The sequence below is a fragment of the Osmerus eperlanus genome, chromosome 20 (genome assembly GCF_963692335.1).
Source record: "Osmerus eperlanus chromosome 20, fOsmEpe2.1, whole genome shotgun sequence".
Taxonomy (NCBI): domain Eukaryota; kingdom Metazoa; phylum Chordata; class Actinopteri; order Osmeriformes; family Osmeridae; genus Osmerus; species Osmerus eperlanus.
The window spans coordinates 12,996,608-13,017,295 of NC_085037.1; the positions used below are offsets into that span (position 1 = coordinate 12,996,608).

A 20,688-nucleotide genomic window follows, 5' to 3' on the forward strand; every position below is an offset into this window, starting at 1 on the left:
ATTGGCGGCTGTGATTGGCTGTCATCTCTGCCCTCTATAGGAAGCTGTCTTCTCGCATTCACCCCTAGCTCACCCTCGCTCTCTCTTCTGTGTGTGTGTGTGTACGTGTGTGTCCGCTTCTGTGCGGAGGACGTAAGTGCTGTACCTCCCTGCCCACAATGACAATTTAACATCGAATTTAACATGAGGTTTGATATATAGTGTGTGTGTGTGTGTGTGTGTCTAACCTTTCAGACGAATGATTTACATGCCGTCTAATTTGTCAAGCAGTGTAGCATGGTAGTGCCCTTCAACTCACTCACTGACCATCACCTTGGACAACCGCTAGAACCCCCCCGCCCCCACACACACACACACACACACACACACACACACACACACACACACACAGTCTCACACACACACAGTCTCTGGAGGACCCACACTGATATATTGAATGTGTCACTGTAATCTATCCGTAATTAATGTCAACTCAATAAAAGGTTTCTTTAAGGTATGAAAGCCTACCCCTGGTGCCCCACCTTCCCTGAGTGGATATGCTGCAGTAGAACACACACACACACACACCGTTACTCTGTCATGTTTGATCATGGAGACAGACAGGGGCCCTTTGTGGTACAAGGAGAAATGTCCAGAGCGGGTTGAAACGCTGTGCTCTCCAAGACCCCAGGACTGAACCGTGCTCTATGGCCAACGCCTGCAGCCGACACCAAATACACCATCAATTTAGGAGGGATGAAGGGAAATGAATTGGCCTTCAGATATGTGCCCTAGCCTTGGGAGCAGTGCAGTCCGCTGAACAGCCGGTACTGTACAGCGATGGAATGATTTGACTTCTCGGTTCAGTCATTCTTTGTTTAACCTCAGGGCTGATTTGATGCCGCGTCCTACACTTGGATTGTACGTCTCCGAACATAATTAGTTAGCGTTGTATAGGTACATTTGCTGGAAGTCTTGCTCATTTTCAACTGAAATTCTGCTACTCTGTGTTGAAGCTGTTTTTCTTAAATCGTCTTGTCAGGGTGAATCTTGCTGGGATGATTTATTAAGATGTTGGGTCATTTTCAACCAATTACAAAAGCAATAGGTTTGGCCACTACAGCTGACTGTTTTGGACCGAAATCCAATTAAAATGGTTAAAGGATTATAGGGTTTTGTGGTTGTGTCTGCCTGTGTGATCTTTTAAACCTCGACTTGGACAACTGCCTTCTGTGACTCACTGCAGGATGAATGTTAGTGAGCTAGTCCCATCTCATCCTAGCCATACCTCATTTAGGCTTTCTCATGTTGCAAATCAGTCCGCTAATGAACTGTGTGTCTGGGGCATGGAGTATTTCCAGTAATCCTGCATGGTAATGGCCTATCTAACCTTTCCTTGTCTTCTGTCATTCCGGCTACTTATCGCCCAGTTTTGTAGCAACACGCTTATTCACGGGGCTATTGGGAGCTAAATTGCTTCCTCTGACCTGTGACTAGTTTTAATTTTTTTAATGTTGTATTCTCTGGCGTACGTTTTATTCATGCGGAGGGGGCTGGGTGGGCAGGTCTGAAAGGGAGGGGTTGTAGTTTGCAGCCTTGTTTGTCCAGAATGTGACTGGAGGACTTCCAGTTGTCCTCCCTCAGGCGAGTCTCTTCATCTCACCCTCTGTCACCACCCTGTCTCATTCTACCGCTTAGAAAAACACAGGCAGACGAAACCAGCCTCTCAAATATCATAAGTACTCATTTCTCTCTCCCTCTCGCTCCTCTCCTCCTCGTTTAATGAAAGCTAGCTCGAGGATGTCATCCTGCTATGTCACCGTGGGCCGCGCAGCTCGTTTTTTAAGGACGTGACTCACACCATTACGATTCCTCAACCTCAGACCATAGGAAAGATGGAAAAAACGAATTTGTCGCTGCCAGGGACACAGTTATCGTGTTCCGTATGCGGGTCGGTTTAATTTAGCGTCGCTATCAAGGGTTGTCAATTTATAGTTTGTTAGCTAATCTAACTACTGTACTCTTATTCACGACGTTGTTCCACCGTTAGATACTGGTCCGTTTTACTGCAAGGGCTAGTGACACAGTATGAAGACTATTTTCCACACGGCGCTGTTTTGCCTACTTACAACTTTAAAACCATGACACTTGACACCCTTGAAGAAAGTAATTCCTGGAGTGATATGATAGCCACTCGGAACGTCTCGTAGCCCGAGTGTGAGTTTATAGAAGTGAACGTTTGGTCACACAGTCTCTTCACTGACCTCATCTCACACTAACAAAGTGACAGTGCTGCCTGTAGAAATTACAGACAGGGCCTTTAAAGCTCCAGCCGTAATCTAATGTGGGTCACCGTCAATACGGACCCCCTGAGCGCAGCTCGTGTCTGGAGATTAGCTGGCGTCGTCGCGATGGAGAGAGTGGGCTGCACTGATAAAGAGAACATTGTTTTAATGTGAGGTAAATGTCAAGTAGAACAGAAACCTTTCCGTGGTGACCCTAACGGTTCTCCTGGAGGTCAACCTGCCTTTCTTGTCGCGCACGTGTTTTGTAAGGACTGAACTCGCTTCACCTCGCATCTCAACACCTCAGCGAGCAGCATAGACGTCAGGCTTGTTTTTACCAAGGCTCGTCTGTTCCCTGTCTGTACAGGTGAAAGCATCCAGATGTAGGCGTCATCATCTCTAAGTGTTATTGGTTCCTTGCTTTCCATTCCAGTCAGAAACTGTCCCGTCTTTGCTAGGAAAATTATTTTCCTTCCGCGTGTTGGTGGTCACGTGTGCAGAGATTGTGTATTGCAGCCTGTAGGGTTGCCACCTCCAATAGAGTCAAATAAGGGACACCTTGGCAGTGGCTTCCATGTTCACCGCTCTGAGAGAACGCTGCTCATGGCATCATAGGTGTGTGTGTGTGTGTGCATGCGTGTTCCAACGCAACACAAACACTGCCACTTCCTGTTCCATGTCCAACACAGACATGTTCACACACACACACTGTAGGTACACACACACACACACCTGCTTGGTGGACTTCTTGGTTCCACTGGGGGTGATCGCCGGCATGAGGCAATGAGTGCAAAATGAATGGGAGTCTGTGGAGCTAGACGGCTAAATTTTTTCTCTTTTTTCTGATTGTCCCTAGTCTAGTATACATAGGAGATCGCCTAGGATGGGCCTAAAGTTGTCATTGTGACCCACCTTTTGCACCACGACGGTGGGTCACAATGACTCGAAGGCAGCACAAGGTTTAAGCTGTTGGCGCAGTTGCTCCGAAAACACACCTGCTGATACGGACGAGACCTCTATGAAACATACCATGTCCTGTTAGCTAGCTGACAAAACCCAAATACGTTTGCGTTAGTTATAGTTGCAGCGTGAAGTGTGTTTGTAATGCCTGTGCGTTTGTCAGTGCTAGTCGTGTGAATGTGGCGTTAAGCCTGTATTCCTGTGTTGGTGTTTCTGAGCTGTATTTGCCCTCGGTGCTGGAGTCCAGATCTCACTCCCCGCTCCCAGACCAGAGGCCTCTTACAGGTCTGCCGCTGAGGGCAGAGTAAAGGTCCCTCACATTTTCCTCTGGTGACATTCTACTTCCTTCAAATAGTCCACCATGCACTGTGTGTGTGTGTGTGTGTGTGTGTGTGTGTGTGTGTGTGTGTGCAAAACGAAATCCTCTTAGCATTTGATGTTTGAGAAGGGATGTGTGTGCGTCCTCCTCAGATGAGGCGCCCAGCAGGGCGGCGGTGTGTGATGAGGCGGTGGACCACAGCTACGTGAAGAAGAAACTGGAGCACGGACTGACCCGTATCTGGCAGGTCTGACCCCTCCCTCTCTCTCACTGTCTCTCTCTTTCTCACTCTATCTCTCTCTTCACTTTCAGTCTCTCTTCTCACTCTATCCCTCTCTCTCACTCTCTCTTTGTCACTCTCTCTCTCTGTTTCACTCTATCACTCTCTTCGCTTTCAGTCTCTTATTCTCTTTTTCTATCATTTGCTTTCTCTCTGTCGATCTCTCTGTCACTGTTTCTCTAGTGTGCTCTCTCGCACTCTCTCTCTCTCTCTCTCTCTCTGGCTGTTTTTCTCAGTTTTTCTTGCTGTTTGCCATTTCCTTATTTAGTGCCAGATGGTTCATCCAGACAGAAATCTGAGAGGATCCTTGATCTTCCTCTCTCATTTGTACGTCGCTTTGGATGATTGCTTCTGCTAAATGAATCCAGTAGAATGTGAGCAGTAACAGGAGTGTGTCTGCGGTCTCCAGGACGTTCAGCTGAAGGTGAAGGCCTACATCCTGGGCACCGACATGTCCAACTTCAAATATGACGACTTCATTGTGGTGCTGGACGTCATCAGCAGGTACACACACCCGTCTCAGCCAATCACTGCACTCCAGACACCGTCTCAGCCAATCACTGCACTCCAGACACGACTCAAACCCGCCCCTCCTCCCTCTCAGCCAATCACTGCACTCCAGACACCGTCTCAGCCTATCACTGCACTCCAGACACGACTCAAACCCGCCCCTCCTCCCTCTCAGCCAATCACTGCACTCCAGACACCACTCAAACCCGCCCCTCCTCGCTCTCAGCCAATCACTGCACTCCAGACACCACTCAAACCCGCCCCTCCTCCCTCCCAGCCAATCTGAACCCTTCGTGTTGGCCAGTCTGGTCCACATTGACTCTTATTTTTTATCACTCACAACTCACTACTTTTCTCCTACCTGCTCTTGCTCTCTCTCTCTCTCTCTCTCTCTCTCTCTCTCTCTCTCTCTCTCTCTCTCTCTCTCTGCCATTGTATCCTCCCTCGCTCCCCCAGGCTGATGCAGGTGGGAGAGGAGTTCTGTGGCAGCAAGTCAGAGGTGCTCCAGGAGTCCATCAAACGCCAGAGTGTCAACTACTTCAAGAACTACCACAGGTATTTACCCACTAACCAAAGAGAGAGAGGGAGAGAGAAAGAGGGAGAAAGAGAAAGGGAGTAGGACTCTAGGAGATGCTGTAGGGAAAATATGCTTTTGCTCTTGCTGGGTGTCTGCATGCCAGGCCCAGGCACCAGGGGCCGGGCTGTTTGATAGGAGCGCTGACTGGTTGTGTGGAGGAGCTTTGCCCTTAGAGGGGTGTCGGGAGGGAGGAGGTTGTGACCTCTCTGTGTTGGGGTGTTCACAGCTCCTCTGGAGCGGAGAGGAGCCCGGATCAGAAGAGGTGGCAAGCTTGTTCGTCCACAAACGCTGTTTGACTAACTCTTTTTTTGTTCTTTCTTTTTTTTTGTTCTCCTTTTCATCTCTCTCCCCCTCCCTCCATCCCCCAGGACCCGTCTGGAGGAGTTGAGGATGTTTCTGGAAAACGAGACGTGGGAACTTTGTCCCGTCAAGTCCAACTTCAGCATGGCTCAGCTACATGTGAGTGACAGGCTAGCGTGACACGCCTCACCGCAGGAAACACCGGCGAGCTTCATCTGCAGCCATCTCCTCCTCTGTCACTCATCCACAGCATTTACATCTGGATATATGAACCACAGGGCTGGGATTGTGTGTGTGCGTATGTATGTGTTTGTTTAAGTGTTTATAAAGAAGTGGTCACAATAACATAGACACCTACCTCCAGTCTACAGCTCAGCATAGCTCGCCCTCTTTCTCCATCTCTCTCTCCATTTATCTTCCCTCCTCTCTCTCTCTCTCTCCCTTTTCTCTTCCCTCCTCTCTCTCTCTCCTTTTCTCTTCCCTCCTCTCTCTCTCTCCATCTCTCTCTCTCCATTTATCTTCCCTCCTCTCTCTCTATCTCTCTCTCCCTTTATCTTCTCTCCCTCTGTCTCTCTCAAACCCTGTCAGTCCAGTGTCAGATACACAGGGATTCCAGGTCTTCAGAAAGCAAATGTATTCCCCCTCAACCCCCCCCCCCCCAATGGCGGAGCCAGGGGGTGGCCGGGGGTGGCCACGGCCACCCCCCGTAGAATCTCGGCCACCCCATTGGCCACCCCAAGCACCACATCAGAGCGGTTAAAAGTTTTGACGGCTGTGGAAAAATGCGGAACCTTTCTCGCACCGCTAGTACACTGTCGGACCCTTTAGCCACGCGCAGCGCGCACACATCCTGTATTTGAATTAAACGGCTCAAGCATGGCCTGAGAATGCCTGTTACCACCTGACGCTTCGACCGGCACCTGCGGCTAAGTGAAGAAACGCAAAACAGAAAGGTATGATATCATAATGGATGTTGTTTTTGTCTTCTAATAACTGTGACTATCCCACCCATGACTATCTATTTTGCGAAGTTTAGAAGCAAGCTAGATCGGAGGAGAACATAGTAAACTGTTAAAATTGCTATATGCTATGCTGTATTTGATAACTACGTTGCCAGAACGTGTTATGATTGTGTCAGGTATATACAGTATGCATTTTGGATAGGTGTCATTAAAGAGGGAAAAATAATGAAGAGGAAGAAGGCAGACATAGCGTCCTTCTTCAGGGCAAGTGGAAAGAAGACAGCTAAGGCAAAGAATGAGGATGAGATGGAGAAAAAACAGGCAGAGAGTGAGGATGAGGAGCCCCCAGAGAGCAGCAACTTAAATGGACCTCCAGGTTTCCTATATGTGTCTAAAATAGCTCTGCATCGCCTGGTGAGACACATGCTTGCCACCCAAAAATTATCACTGGCCCCATCCTGGCCACCCCAATGGAAATTCCCTGGCTCCGCCACTGCCCCCCCCCTCTCTTCTCAGATCTCTGTTGAAGCCTAACTCTCCTCCACAGGGCTCACATTCACATGAGGAGCCCTGATGAGAGACTGGAAGAGGCAGCGTCTGGTAGTTTCATCTGAGAAGTGCTGTGTGTGCCGCGGCCCTGAGGAGTACAGTACAGATGTTGTGAGGCGTCTCTGAGCTCTTGAGAAACGGTCTGTTTCGGTGATGTGTCCTTCCCTGCTGGGCACCCTGGGGTGCAGTCCCCTCCTAAATATTCCCAGAACGCAAAACTCAATCTCGACCGCCCACATTAGCATATTCCAACATTTCCATCCATTATGTTATGTAAAACAGAGCTCCTAATGGCTTCCCCATTTTAAAGTATCATTAGAGAATGATTGAAACTTGCCTTGTATTGATGGTGAGAAGAGGACCCGATTTGTCACCGTGTTGCGCTTGCGGCTATAGGATTGTGGAATGTTGTATGGCTGTGCTGCATGATGGGACATGGAGTTAAAAAATGATTTATGAAGACACCGTGCCCTCATTAAAGAAAGCCTGCTAGGTTGAGGGAGGCGTTTGTAGTTTAGGGATGTTAAAAGCAGCATCGCTTTCAAATATAAAGGTACGTTGTTTTCACTTGAAACAGTACAGGCACAGTACAGTACAAGCACAGTACAAGCACGCTTAATTGCCAGACGATATTTCGAAGCCTTGTTGAATTCTCAGAAAGTTCAGTGCAGCCTCTTGTTCATTAACACGTGTTGTGTAAACTGTAGCAACATTTACATTTAGTCATTTAGCAGACGCTCTTATCCAGAGCGACTTACAGTAAGTACCGGGACATTCCCCCGAGGCAAGTAGGGTGAAGTGCCTTGCCCAAGGACACAACGTCATTTGGCACAGCCGGGAATCGAACTGGCAACCTTCAGATTACTAGCCCGACTCCCTCACCGCTCAGCCACTTGATGCCCCTACGCCGCAACATCTAAAGGTTTCATTTGAGTGGGAGTAAATAACAGTAGTAAATAATGCAGAGAGTGAAGAGAATGTCCTCCTCCAGGCTGGTGTTCTCATCCTCTCCCCGTTCAAACCATAACAGACTCACTCAACCAGGAAGCAGGAAGTGTCTCGCTGGAGGGGGGAGGGGGTGTCAGGTGGTTCTCCACGAATCCTCGGCCCAATTAATCAGCCTGGCTGACCAGACTGTTGTCTTCTGCTCTCTCCACCCTCTCCCACCTTCTCCAACCACTGCCTCCCTCCCTCCTCCTCCCACCAACCCCTCCCTCCTCCTCCCACCCTCTTTACCCCCCTCCAGGAGTTCAGGTTCATGGGCCAGGGCAGATCTCCGTCCGTGTCCCCCAGCAGGCAGGCTCTGTGTGTGGGTGGGCCAGGCCAGGAGAAGCCCTCCCTGTTCCAGCAGTTCAGCCAGGAGGGGAACCCCTTCGAGAGGCTCATCCACAACCAGGAGGACGACACCGAGGATGTGCTGGCCTCCAACGGGGTGGGTGGAACACACACACACACCCAGAGGTCCATGCCTGTCCTCCACCAGCAGCAGCAGAAGTCACCTCTCGTTAGCACCAACCCCGGCGGGGTGGGGTTGGTGCTGAACACGGCCGCTGATTAAGTCAAACTTAATCATATGGGTGGGGAGGAGGGCGGCCAAGTGGCTTATAGTCTCCCCAAACTGTCACTCTGTGCCGGAAACACAGTTTTATAGGGAGGGAGCTGTGTGTGTGCGCTGCAGGACTGAAGCCAGCTCTGTCACTCTGACACATGTGACATTTAACACAAGCCTTCAGACTAACGAGCTGTGCAGCTGGAGGGACCTGCTCGGTGGAGGAGGCACGGTCCTGGTAGCTGTGTGTCTGTTTGTGACCATACAGGATAGACTAGAGGGGCCCATTCAGATCTAAGCCTGTACTGTACGTCGCTTTGGATAAAAGCGTCTGGTAACTACAGTATTATTGATGAGACTGCATGTATGGTCCCATGATCATTTGGGCACTTGGAGAATTACAGAACTGGGAGTAGGGAAATATCAACCGATGGTTTTACTTTCTGTAAACACGTTGGGACGACAGCCTTCCGTGTCACTTCCTGTAAACACGTTGGGAACACAGCCTTCCGTGTCACTTCCTGTAAACACGTTGGGAACACAGCCTTCCGTGTCACTTCCTGTAAACACGTTGGGAAGACAGCCTGGAGGAGGGGGGGTGCTCTCCCTCTGTGTCTGTCTGTCCGTCTGTCTCTCTCTCTCTGCTCCTGGGGAGAAGCAATATTGAACACATCACACAGCTCATACAGAGACTAGTGTTATAATAAACACCCTCACTCACAAAAGTAATTACTTCAGCTGCCACGGTTATATAAAAACTCCCTCTTGATGTAGCTGTTGAGATGGCCTTTCCTGAATTTGACAAAACAGTTTTTCATCTAGTACAATTCAAGGTAGAATAATTAGTTTTTAACCTCACCTTATCTGACACCAGACACATTTCAACCCCTTGAACGTTTGCAAATGTGACCGTTTCCTCTCTGACATGGTTCATCAAAGCTTAAAAAAAAAAATATATATAAATACATTTAAAACCCTGTGAAAATGAGTTTGAGCCATGGAGCGTGAATAAAGAAGATATTTTATCTGTCACGGTAGTGTTATCCATGTCTGATTCACGTGCCTCCTGTCACGGTGTCCCCTGTCACGGTGTCCCCTTGCAGTACGAGTCAGACGAGCTGGACAAGAACATCTACCAGGAGTACGACAGCGACAGCGATGTGGCCGACGAACTCAAGCAGGACTACGTGGATGAACAGACCGGAGACGTTCCCCTCAAGAGGTCAGTAAGGCCTACGGGTCGAAAGATAAATGTCACTTACCGTTATTGGAATGTTTTTGTTATTTTTGCCCCACTCCCGTTTCTTCGGACTTGAAATTGTAATCCCAGCCTGAAGACACATTGCAATACCGCTGCAGTAGTCTAGCTAGAACAAGCAGCAGTAGCAGCTATAGCGGTTATTGCTAACACAGCGGTTGTAGTTAGCAGCAACAGGAGCTAGCAGGTTGAAAAAATATTGTCGAAAAAAAGGCTCCTCTCCTTTCACTGTGTGAAGTAAAAAAAAAAAAAAAAGTTCAAAACTTTTCAAAAGAAAAGTTGAGGGGATTTTTTTGTTGAAAAAACGGTTGAAACAACATTTTCACAAAAAGGTTTCGAAAAAGTCCTCTCATTTCACTGTGTGGAGAAAATAATAATAATTAAAAAAAATAACGTTTTGAAAGGGTGAATTTTTTTTATGTTTCAGAGCCCACACTTATTTACTTTAACTTGAGTGAAAAAGTGTAGTAAGTAATTCAACTTTTACCAGAGTATTTTTAAACAGTAGTATTTGTAGTGAAGGATGTCTGTATTTTTGCCATCTCTGATAACCCTATAGTGGTAGCAACATTTTATAAAGTCGTTGTCTACACATGATGAAAAATGCCGCTTTCAACCTCGCCCTCTCTAATTAGGCCTGGGATTATGTAAACACGTAAGAAACCATTAGGCCTCGCAGCCTGAGCGTAATTACTCTTTAGTAAGAAGTCGGCAAAACCCATTGTGATTGTTCAGATCGACTGTTCTTCACAAACCCTTCGGTTTACTTGTTATTTCACCAAGGGCTTTGATTTGAGTACACACAATTCCCCTCAGGATAACTGCCTGTGGGTATTGTCGTTTTTTTAATGTATGCAAATAATCGGCATTCAAGTATTTTTTCCTAGTGTGGTGAGTGTGTAAATCACAGACACAATTAGAGGGCTCATCACAGAATGTTGGGGGAGTTATGAATGTTTAATTACCCTCTTCCACTGTGTGTATGTGTGTACACTGTGTGTGTGTGTGATTGTAATGTAATGTAATGTTTGGAGGCTGGAGGTGCTGTCAATTATTGCAACCATCCAGGAATTTGACCCCTAATTGTGTGCAACTGGCAGATGTGGGTGCTAAAATCCCATTACGTGTTTATGTATTCCACTGCTCCCTTGGATAATAATGTGTATGGTACAACGTATGATCTATGTGCTCATATACACACACTCAGTATTGATTTTCAGGCACTGTGATATGTATATCAATCATAGTACATTACAGGACCCAAACCAAGTCATAACCCTTTGTGAAATTCACTTAATACGCCAACATGCTAAAATCCTGATCCAAATCAAAGGGAATCGCTAACCGCTAATTGAGGCTTTCGCTGGAGGTCACATCCAGGAATTAGAGGATGGCACCAATGAATCATGGTTAATGTAGTTTAACAGTCAAAGTCAGAGGCCTGGTTCTTTAGGAACAGCGGTTCACCACCCTCCGCCCCAGAGAGCTTCCGCTACCCCTTAAAGATTTGTGCCTTGTTCGCTAATGAACGAATTACGCATCGCGCCGGCAACCAGCCAAGGGTGAGATGGCCGTCAGAGTCCAGGGTCAAGAAGTGACATCTCATCCACCCCCCCCTCTCTCTCTCCTCCCATCCCTCTCTCCCTCCTTAATCAGTGCCTCCAGGGACACTGCGAGGAGCAGGAAGAAGTCAGACTACAACCTGAACAAGAGCTCCGCCCCCATCCTGACCAACACCACCCTCAATGTGATCCGTCTGGTCGGTGAGTCATCCACTCACACACACACGCACACATATACAGACACACACCACTCACACACACACTTAGAGACACAACCCTACCTGAGGTGACCCCTCCGACCTCAATTAAAGACCAATTAGGAGGTAATTGCTCGTTAAGATCAGCGGGCTTGTGCGTCTGATGTCTCCTGTGTGACATGTCAGTGCTGGCTGTCATCAGCGTGGCTAGGAGCGGCCAGCTCTCCTCTCTGACCCCCTCGTCTCTGAGGAGCCATCCAGACGTCTGTGGTTCTGGGGCTGTCGTCAGCCCCAGAACCCAGAACGCCCCCTGTCCCCCTAACCTACCCGAGTCAGCTGAAGAGGAGGAAATAAGGTGATTAGCACTCTTGAGTCGGCAAGGAAATCAAGGAAATTAGCTTCATCGCTGATTTTGCTTATGTGAAGGGATGTTATTAAAAACTAGCAAAGGGAGTGTTTCGTGCAGTTGTTTTTTTGTGCTGTCGTGGTAAAATCTGAGTTGTTTTTCAAGAATGAGTGAGTAAGACGCAGGTAAGGTGTGTTATTAAAGCTCTGCTCGGCCTACAACAGCAAACACGTCTCCGTGGATCATCCTAGACTGGGATTCCGCTGCTCTTGTGATCCTCTGTGATCGATGGCTTGGGCCTTATTGCTGCAGGCGGAGAAGATGGGAGGGGAGAGAGGGAGGGATGGAGAGAGGAGAGAGGGATGGAGAGAGGAGAGAGGAGAGAGGGATGGAGATGAGAGAGGGATGGAGGGGAGAGAGGAGAGAGGGATGGAGGGGAGAGAGGGATGGAGAGGAGAGAGGGATGGAGGGGAGAGAGGAGAGAGGGATGGAGGGGAGAGAGGGATGGAGGGGAGAGAAAAGTAGGGGAGGAGAGAGAGAGAGAGAGAGAGAGAGAGAAGGAGATGAAGTGTTCCTCTAAGCTGGATGAAATCTGGAGTCTTTCATCAGTGGTGACTCGATACTAACTTGCCTCTCCCTGCCTCCCCCAGCCCATTTCATTACCCCGCTCTCTCTCCAGTCCAGCTCCCGGGCCCTCAGGGGCCTCGCAAACACACCACTGGCCCTGTGAATGATTACAGCACAGCTCCTCTTCAAAGCGCCGTATTTAATTATGATAGATTGAGATGGCTGTGCTCTTACAGGATGGGGGGAGCCGGCGTAGCTAATGCACGGTGGGCAGCAGCAGCCCTCTGCCTTCTAACATACTCAGACGCACACACCTGGAGCTCCTCCGAAAGAGGAATAGCAACTCAAGACAGGACTCATACACCACAAACATGTACACACACACACCTGATATTGGCTTGCTGCTTACAGTACCTATAGCACACTCTAACAAACAGTACACACACACACACATATATACACACACACACTCACATGAGTATGTAGATATGGTGCTAGCTGCTGGTGTTTTGATCGTTCCCCCTTACAGGGAAGTACATCCAGATGATGAACATCCTGAAGCCCATCTCCTTCGATGTGATCCACTGTGTCTCCCAGCTGTTCGACTACTACCTGTATGCAGTCTACACCTTCTTCGGACGCAACGACATGGTGAGACACACCTGGGGTCCGATGCGTCCACACAAACACCCTCGCACACATACACACCCTCACACACGCACACATACACACCCTCACACACGCACACATACACACCCTCACACACGCACACATACACACCCTCACACACATGCACACCCTCTCTCACTCTCTCTCACACACACACACACTCACTCACACACAGAAAGGAGACATGTTTCTCTCCTGGGTATGATTCTACTGTAGACCTGTTCCTGCTGGGCTGTTGTCTGACTGTCTCACCACACAGAGACACACACACACACACACACACACACACCCCTCCATTTACTGAGTCACTGACTGTCTGATGGCTTGTGCTAGGAATGAGCCCTGGGGGGGAAATGATGTCTGACACGCACACTCCACGTGTGTGTGTGTGTGTGAAGCTGTGTGGATGAGAGTGTCTGCAGGAGAGTCAGAGTAGATTACTGAGGACAGAACCTGATCACTTTATCTCCTCTGTCTGACATCCTGCTCTCTGCTCGCCTCAGTCTCTCTCTTGAAAGGTCCTCTTCCTCCTCCTCTTCCTCCTCTTCTTTCTAAGATATTGTTGCTCATCTCTCTTCTTCTCCTTTTCAACTGATGGTTTCTTTATTCTCTTCTGCTCACTCCCACACGCTCTCTGTCTCTCTCTGTCTGTCTCCCTCCCTCCCTCTCTCTCTCCGTGTCTCTGTCTGTGTCTCTCTCTCACTCTCTCTCCCTTTCACTCTCCCTTTCTCACTTCCTTTGTCTCTATCCATCTTATTTCTCCCTCCCCCTCTCTTTCTCTCTTATATATCACTTACACTTGTGTCAATAGAGAGCTCATTCAATAGCCCAACTACCCTCTGTGCAGAAAAATGCTAATAAGTCATGAATATTTACAAGGCCTTTGTAAATTGATATGCAGCGACGGCATTATCATCATTTTGACCTATGGAGGGTTTTCTATGCCTCGCCTGAAAGCCGTGGAGCAGATACGGCCCAGCCTGGCCGGTAATGAGCCATATTAATATTGGAAAGGATAACGTGACATTTATATACCGGCTCCATGTGGACTCTGACAAGCACACATGCTGAAGGTGCATTAGCTAGACTCCTCACTCAGTCAAGAACTTCTCTGGGGTGTGTGTCTGTGTATTTGTATGTTTGTGTGTGTGTGTGTGTAGGGGGGGTTCAAATTCAGAAGAAAGAGATGGAGAGACACATACATACACACACATATATACACACATGCCACTGATACTCTGTACCCTCCACACACACGTTAATAACCTTAATGGTATTCCTCTTATGGAACGTTGTGAGTAGCCATAACATCCATTTCCATAGCAACGCTCAGATGCCGATGCATCTCTGCAAACAAACCTTTTCTTAAATAAAATAAATCCATGTAAAGGTCATCAGAGATGGAGGTCTCTGTGTTGTAATGACACCAGCAGGCAGTTCAGTCTTCAATGAAGTGATCCTGTTCAGTTCTCTCTAGTGATACTGACAACATGACCAGCGCTTAGACTGTCTGCCCTGAAGACGACTGTGTGTGTGTGCTTATCCTGACTGTGTGTGTGCTTATCCTGACTGTGTGTGTGTGCTTATCCTGACTGTGTGTGTGTGCTTATCCTGACTGTGTGTGTGTCTCCTGACTCTGTGTGTGCTTATCCTGACTGTGTGTGTGTGTGTCTCCTGCAGTATGAGTCATCAGGCCTGGGCCTGATCAGCAGCAGACTGAGGACCACCCTGAACAGAATCCAGGAGAGCCTCATCGATCTGGTGAGTAGTACTGTACACACACACACACACACTACATTACACACACACTACATTACACACACACACTACATTACACACTCACCACACATGCTCTCTCTCTCTCTCCATCCTCTAGCTGTCCCCTCTCTCTGTGTCAGACCTCTGTGTTCTGACCAGGTATCTCTCTCTCTCTCCTCTCTGTCTATCGCTCCTCTTTCTCTCCCCTCTGTCTATCGCTCCTCTCTCTCCCCTCTGTCTATCGCTCCTCTCTGTCTCTCCCCCCCCTCTCTCGCTCTCTCTCTCTCTGTCTGTCTCTTTCTCTCCCCTCTCTATCGCTCCTCTCTGTCTCTTCCCTCTCTATCTCTCTCTATCTCTCTCTCTCTATCTCTCTCACTCTCTCTCTCTCTCTCTCTCTCTCTCTCTCTCTCTCTCTCTCTCTCTCTCTCTCTCTCTCTTTCTCTCTCTCTCTCTCTCTATCGCTCCTCTCTGTCTCTTCCCTCCCCCCCTCTCTCTCCCCCCTCCCCCTTCTCTCTCCTCTCAGAGAGATGATGGGGGAAGGCTCACGTCTATAGCCACAACACTCATTACTGGTCATTAATGCTGGGTTCTCTCTTTCTCTCTCTCACACACTCTCTCCTCTCTCTCTCTGAGTGGTGGAAGTCATTTTTGGAAGAGAGAGATGGAGGGGGATGGAGGGAGTGGGAGGGATATGGGGAGAGGGAGGGAGAGAGAGATATGGAGGGGAGGGAGGGAGGAAGAGTAATGATATCAGTGTGTGGCCTGTCCTGGCTGTGTGATTACGAGTTATTAAACCCTCCTTGCCTCAGAGACTGCACACGCATATCCTCTCAGATCTGTCTATCTCTGCTGCTGTTACTTCTTCCCTCCGGCGTTCCACAGAAAGCTTTTATTCCCCACTACCCACACCAGCGCCCCCATCCACACAAAAGTTATTCTGGTTCGGGTCCATGAATCATTCATTGTCGCTAAAGCAGCTTTTTCCTTAGTTTTACCTTAGTATATAGGCACTAACTTCTTTAAACTTTCATTCTCTCTCCCTCCCTCTGACACAAACACACACACAGGACCAGTACCACACCCCTCTTCACTGTGGTGTGTGTGTGTGTGTGTGTGTTGACAGCACAGTAATGGAAACAGTCAGTGCTTGTGTAAACAGTTTTCTTGAGTGTGTTGTGGTGATGTAGATTATCCTGAATGTTATTAGCATTCATTAGCAACACCTCCAGCACTAACACAAGGACACATTCATTACTGGTCGTGCTCTTACATGGGTGTAATGTGCTTACACGCCCATGCACACATACTCTTACCACACGTGTACACACACACATGAACACGCATGCGCATGCATGCACACCTATACGGTCAGTGACTCAGTTGCCTCTCCCTCCTTCCCTCTCCCTCCTTCCCTCTCTCCCTCCTTCCCTCTCTCTCTTACACACGCACTGCACACACACTCAAACACACACTACAGCGGAAGGACCTCATTTACAGTTAGGTCCATAAATATTTGGACATTGACACAATTTTCATCATTTTGGCTCTGTATACCACCACAATGGATTTGAAATGAAACAATCAAGATGTGCTTTAAGTGCAGACTTTCAGCTTTAATTTCAGGGTATTTACATCCAAATCAGGTGAACGGTGTAGGAATTACAACACATTTTATATGTGGCCCCCCCCTTTTTAAGGGACCAAAAGTAATTGGACAATTGGCTGCTCAGCTGTTCCATGGCCAGGTGTATGTTATTCCCTCATGGGAGTTCGTTATTTCATTGACAAGGAGCAGATAAAAGGTCTAGAGTTCATTTCAAGTATGGTATTTGTGTTTGGAATCTGTTGCTGTCAACTCTCAATATGAAGTCCAAAGAGCTGTCACCATCAGTGAAGCAAGCCATCGTTAGGCTGAAAAATCAAAACAAACCTATCAGAGAGATAGCAAAAACATTAGGTGTGGCCAAATCAACGGTTTGGTACATTCTTAAAAAGAAAGAACGCACTGGTGAGCTCAGCAACACCAAAAGACCCGGAAGACCACGGAAAACAACTGTGGTGGATGACAAAAGAATTCTTTCCCTGGTGAAGAAAAACCCCTTCACAACAGTTGGCCAGATCAAGAACACTCTCCAGGAGGTAGGCGTATCTGTGTCAAAGTCAAAAATTAAGAGAAGACTTCAGCAGAGTAAATACAGAGGGTTCACCACAAGATGTAAACCATTGGTGAGTCTCAAAAACAGGAAGACCAGATTAGAGTTTGCCAAAAAACATCTAAAAGACCCTGTACAGTTCTGGAACAACATCCTATGGACAGATGAGACCAAGATCAACTTGTACCAGAATGATGGGAAGAGAAGAGTATGGAGAAGGGAAGGAACTGCTCATGATCCAAAGCATACCACCTCATCAGTGAAGCATGGTGGAGGTAGTGTTATGGCGTGGGCATGTATGGCTGCCAATGGAACTGGTTCCCTTGTATTTATCGATGATGTGACTGCTGACAAAAGCAGTAGGATGAATTCTGAAGTGTTTCTGGCAATATTATCTGCTCAGATTCAGCCAAATGCTTCAGAACTCATAGGACGGCGCTTCACAGTGCAGATGGACAATGACCCGAAGCATACTGCGAAAGCAACCAAAGAGTTTTTTAAGGCAAAGAAGTGGAATGTTCTGCAATGGCCAAGTCAATCACCTGACCTAAATCCAATTGAGCATGCATTTCACTTGCTAAAGACAAAACTGAAGGGAAAATGCCCCAAGAACAAGCAGGAACTGAAGACAGTTGCAGTAGAGGCCTGGCAGAGCATCACCAGGGACGAAACCCAGCGTCTGGTGATGTCTATGGGTTCCAGACTTCAGGCTGTCATTGACTGCAAAGGATTTGCAACCAAGTATTAAAAGTGACAATTAGATTTATGATTATGTTAGTTTGTCCAATTATTTTTGGTCCCTTAAAAAGGGGGGGGGGGGGGCACATATAAAATGTGTTGTAATTCCTACACCGTTCACCTGATTTGGATGTAAATACCCTGAAATTAAAGCTGAAAGTCTGCACTTAAAGCACATCTTGATTGTTTAATTTCAAATCCATTGTGGTGGTATACAGAGCCAAAATGATGAAAATTGTGTCAATGTCCAAATATTTATGGACCTAACTGTATAAACAAATTAGAAAAGTTGATGACATGGTGCTGTTCAGTGTGCACTGGATAATCACTTGGATCCCAGATGAATTAAGTTGTACTCATAGCCGTGCGTGTGTGTGTGGGGGAGAGGGGATCATTCGACCTCTATATAAGAACATGTGTTCTGAGAACGTTCGTTTTTCAATCTTCAGTTTTTTGCTTGTGTCTGTCTCCAGAGCTCTGTGACCCCAGAGACCAGCTCTCTCACACACACACACACACACTCTCGCTCTCTCTCTCTCACACTCTCACACACACACACACACACACACACACACACACACACACACACGACACCCCTGGAGAGGAACTACATACCCACTGGCTTCACAAACCAATTTAAGTTCTAGATTTTTAATTTACAATTAGATATACAAGACACTGAAAAAGGGTCTGAAAGTGAAGGGGTCCAAGGCGTTCTGGTTCTGCTGTGATGTACGTGTGTTAGCTCTGTGTGGGTGTGAGGGGCCTGGTTCTGCTCTATGTACGTGTGTTAGCTCTGTGTTGGTGTGAGGGGCCTGGTTCTGCTCTATGTACGTGTGTTAGCTCTGTGTGTGGGTGTGAGGGGCCTGGTTCTGCTCTATGTACGTGTGTTAGCTCTGTGTGGGTGTGAGGGGCCTGGTTCTGCTCTATGTACGTGTGTTAGCTCTGTGTGTGGGTGTGAGGGGCCTGGTTCTGCTCTATGTACGTGTGTTAGCTCTGTGTGTGGGTGTGAGGGGCCTGGTTCTGCTCTATGTACGTGTGTTAGCTCTGTGTGGGTGTGAGGGGCCTGGTTCTGCTCTATGTACGTGTGTTAGCTCTGTGTGTGGGTGTGAGGGGCCTGGTTCTGCTCTATGTACGTGTGTTAGCTCTGTGTGGGTGTGAGGGGCCTGGTTCTGCTGTATATGTACGTGTGTTAGCTCTGTGTGGGTGTGAGGGGCCTGGTTCTGCTCTATGTACGTGTGTTAGCTCTGTGTGGGTGTGAGGGGCCTGGTTCTGTTCTATGTACGTGTGTTAGCTCTGTGTGGGTGTGAGGGGCCTGGTTCTGCTCTATGTACGTGTGTTAGCTCTGTGTGGGTGTGAGGGGCCTGGTTCTGCTCTATGTACGTGTGTTAGCTCTGTGTGGGTGTGAGGGGCCTGGTTCTGCTCTATGTACGTGTGTTAGCTGTGTGTGGGTGTGAGGGGCCTGGTTCTGCTCTATGTACGTGTGTTAGCTGTGTGTGGGTGTGAGGGGCCTGGTTCTGCTCTATGTACGTGTGTTAGCTGTGTGTGGGTGTGAGGGGCCTGGTTCTTCTCTATGTACGTGTGTTAGCTGTGTGTGGGTGTGAGGGGCCTGGTTCTGCTCTATGTACGTGTGTTAGCTGTGTGTGGGTGTGAGGGGCCTGGTTCTGCTCTATGTACGTGTGTTAGCTCTGTGTGGGTGTGAGGGGCCTGGTTCTGTTCTATGTACGTGTGTTAGCTCTGTGTGGGTGTGAGGGGCCTGGTTCTGCTCTATGTACGTGTGTTAGCTCTGTGTGTGGGTGTGAGGGGCCTGGTTCTGCTCTATGTACGTGTGTTAGCTCTCTGTGTGGGTGTGAGGGGCCTGGTTCTGCTCTATGTACGTGTGTTAGCTCTGTGTGGGTGTGAGGGGCCTGGTTCTGCTCTATGTACGTGTGTTAGCTCTGTGTGGGTGTGAGGGGCCTGGTTCTGCTCTATGTACGTGTGTTAGCTCTGTGTGTGGGTGTGAGGGGCCTGGTTCTGCTCTATGTACGTGTGTTAGCTCTGTGTGGGTGTGAGGGGCCTGGTTCTGCTCTATGTACGTGTGTTAGCTCTGTGTGGGTGTGAGGGGCCTGGTTCTGCTCTATGTACGTGTGTTAGCTCTGTGTGGGTGTGAGGGGCCTGGTTCTGCTCTATGTACGTGTGTTAGCTCTGTGTGTGGGTGTGAGGGGCCTGGTTCTGCTCTATGTACGTGTGTTAGCTCTGTGTGTGGGTGTGAGGGGCCTGGTTCTGCTCTATGTACGTGTGTTAGCTCTGTGTGGGTGTGAGGGGCCTGGTTCTGCTCTATGTACGTGTGTTAGCTCTGTGTGGGTGTGAGGGGCCTGGTTCTGCTCTATGTACGTGTGTTAGCTCTGTGTGGGTGTGAGGGGCCTGGTTCTGCTCTATGTACGTGTGTTAGCTGTGTGTGGGTGTGAGGGGCCTGGTTCTGGCTTCCATCTCGTATCTGCTGTAGCCACCTGGAGCGGAGCCTTTGAAGGAGCTTGGCATTCCTACTCAGTATCTCTCACCCCTCACCTCCTGCCTCCATGTTTTTCCCTCTCTCCCTCATGTCCCTCTCTTTCTCTCTCCCCCTCCTCTTCTCTCTTTCTCTCCTCTCTCTCCCTCTCTCCTCTTCTCTCTTTCTCTCCCATCTCTCCCTCTTCTCTCTCCTTCTGTCTTTGTCCCTCTCTCCCTCTCCTTTCTCTCTCCTCTCACCCTCTCTCCCTCCTTTCTCTCCCTGTCCTTCTCTCTCTCTCCTCTCTCCCTCCCTCTGTCTGGAATCTGCCTCAGCTGTGTTCTGTGATGTTCTCCCTTCTCCCTCCCCCCCTCCCCCCCTTGTTCAGTGATAATGTTCTCCATTCCAGGACCTGCTGGTCTGTGGAAAGAAGAGTAAACAGAGGGTTGTTAGGAACGTGCTCCAGGACTGCACGCCTGGGTGGAGAACATGCTCCATTTGTGCTGTTTACCAAATAAACAAAGAGAATGAGTGGGTGTGTATGTGTATAGATGTGTAAAGATATTTGTCGGGGGTGCAGGTGTGGTTGCCCAGGCAACTGCCTCGGTCCCGAGTTCCCAGACTGGTCCCTGGCAGGTGCAGGCCTGCCAAGCCCCCCCCCCCCCCCAGCTTGGTGGTCAGCCGTAAGCATGTGGTCGTGTTG

At 48.5% G+C, this 20,688-nt stretch overlaps 1 protein-coding gene across 1 annotated transcript in view; it reads left to right on the forward strand.

Moving 5' to 3' along the window:
• Positions 1-20,688, forward strand: part of vps50 (VPS50 EARP/GARPII complex subunit) — a 55,809-nt gene that overhangs the window by 15,768 nt on the left and 19,353 nt on the right. Inside the window, 9 exon segments of the mRNA XM_062446100.1 lie at positions 3,696-3,790; positions 4,233-4,327; positions 4,790-4,888; positions 5,279-5,369; positions 7,968-8,153; positions 9,374-9,492; positions 11,185-11,291; positions 12,730-12,851; positions 14,550-14,630. Coding sequence (XP_062302084.1) covers positions 3,696-3,790; positions 4,233-4,327; positions 4,790-4,888; positions 5,279-5,369; positions 7,968-8,153; positions 9,374-9,492; positions 11,185-11,291; positions 12,730-12,851; positions 14,550-14,630 — 995 coding nt within the window.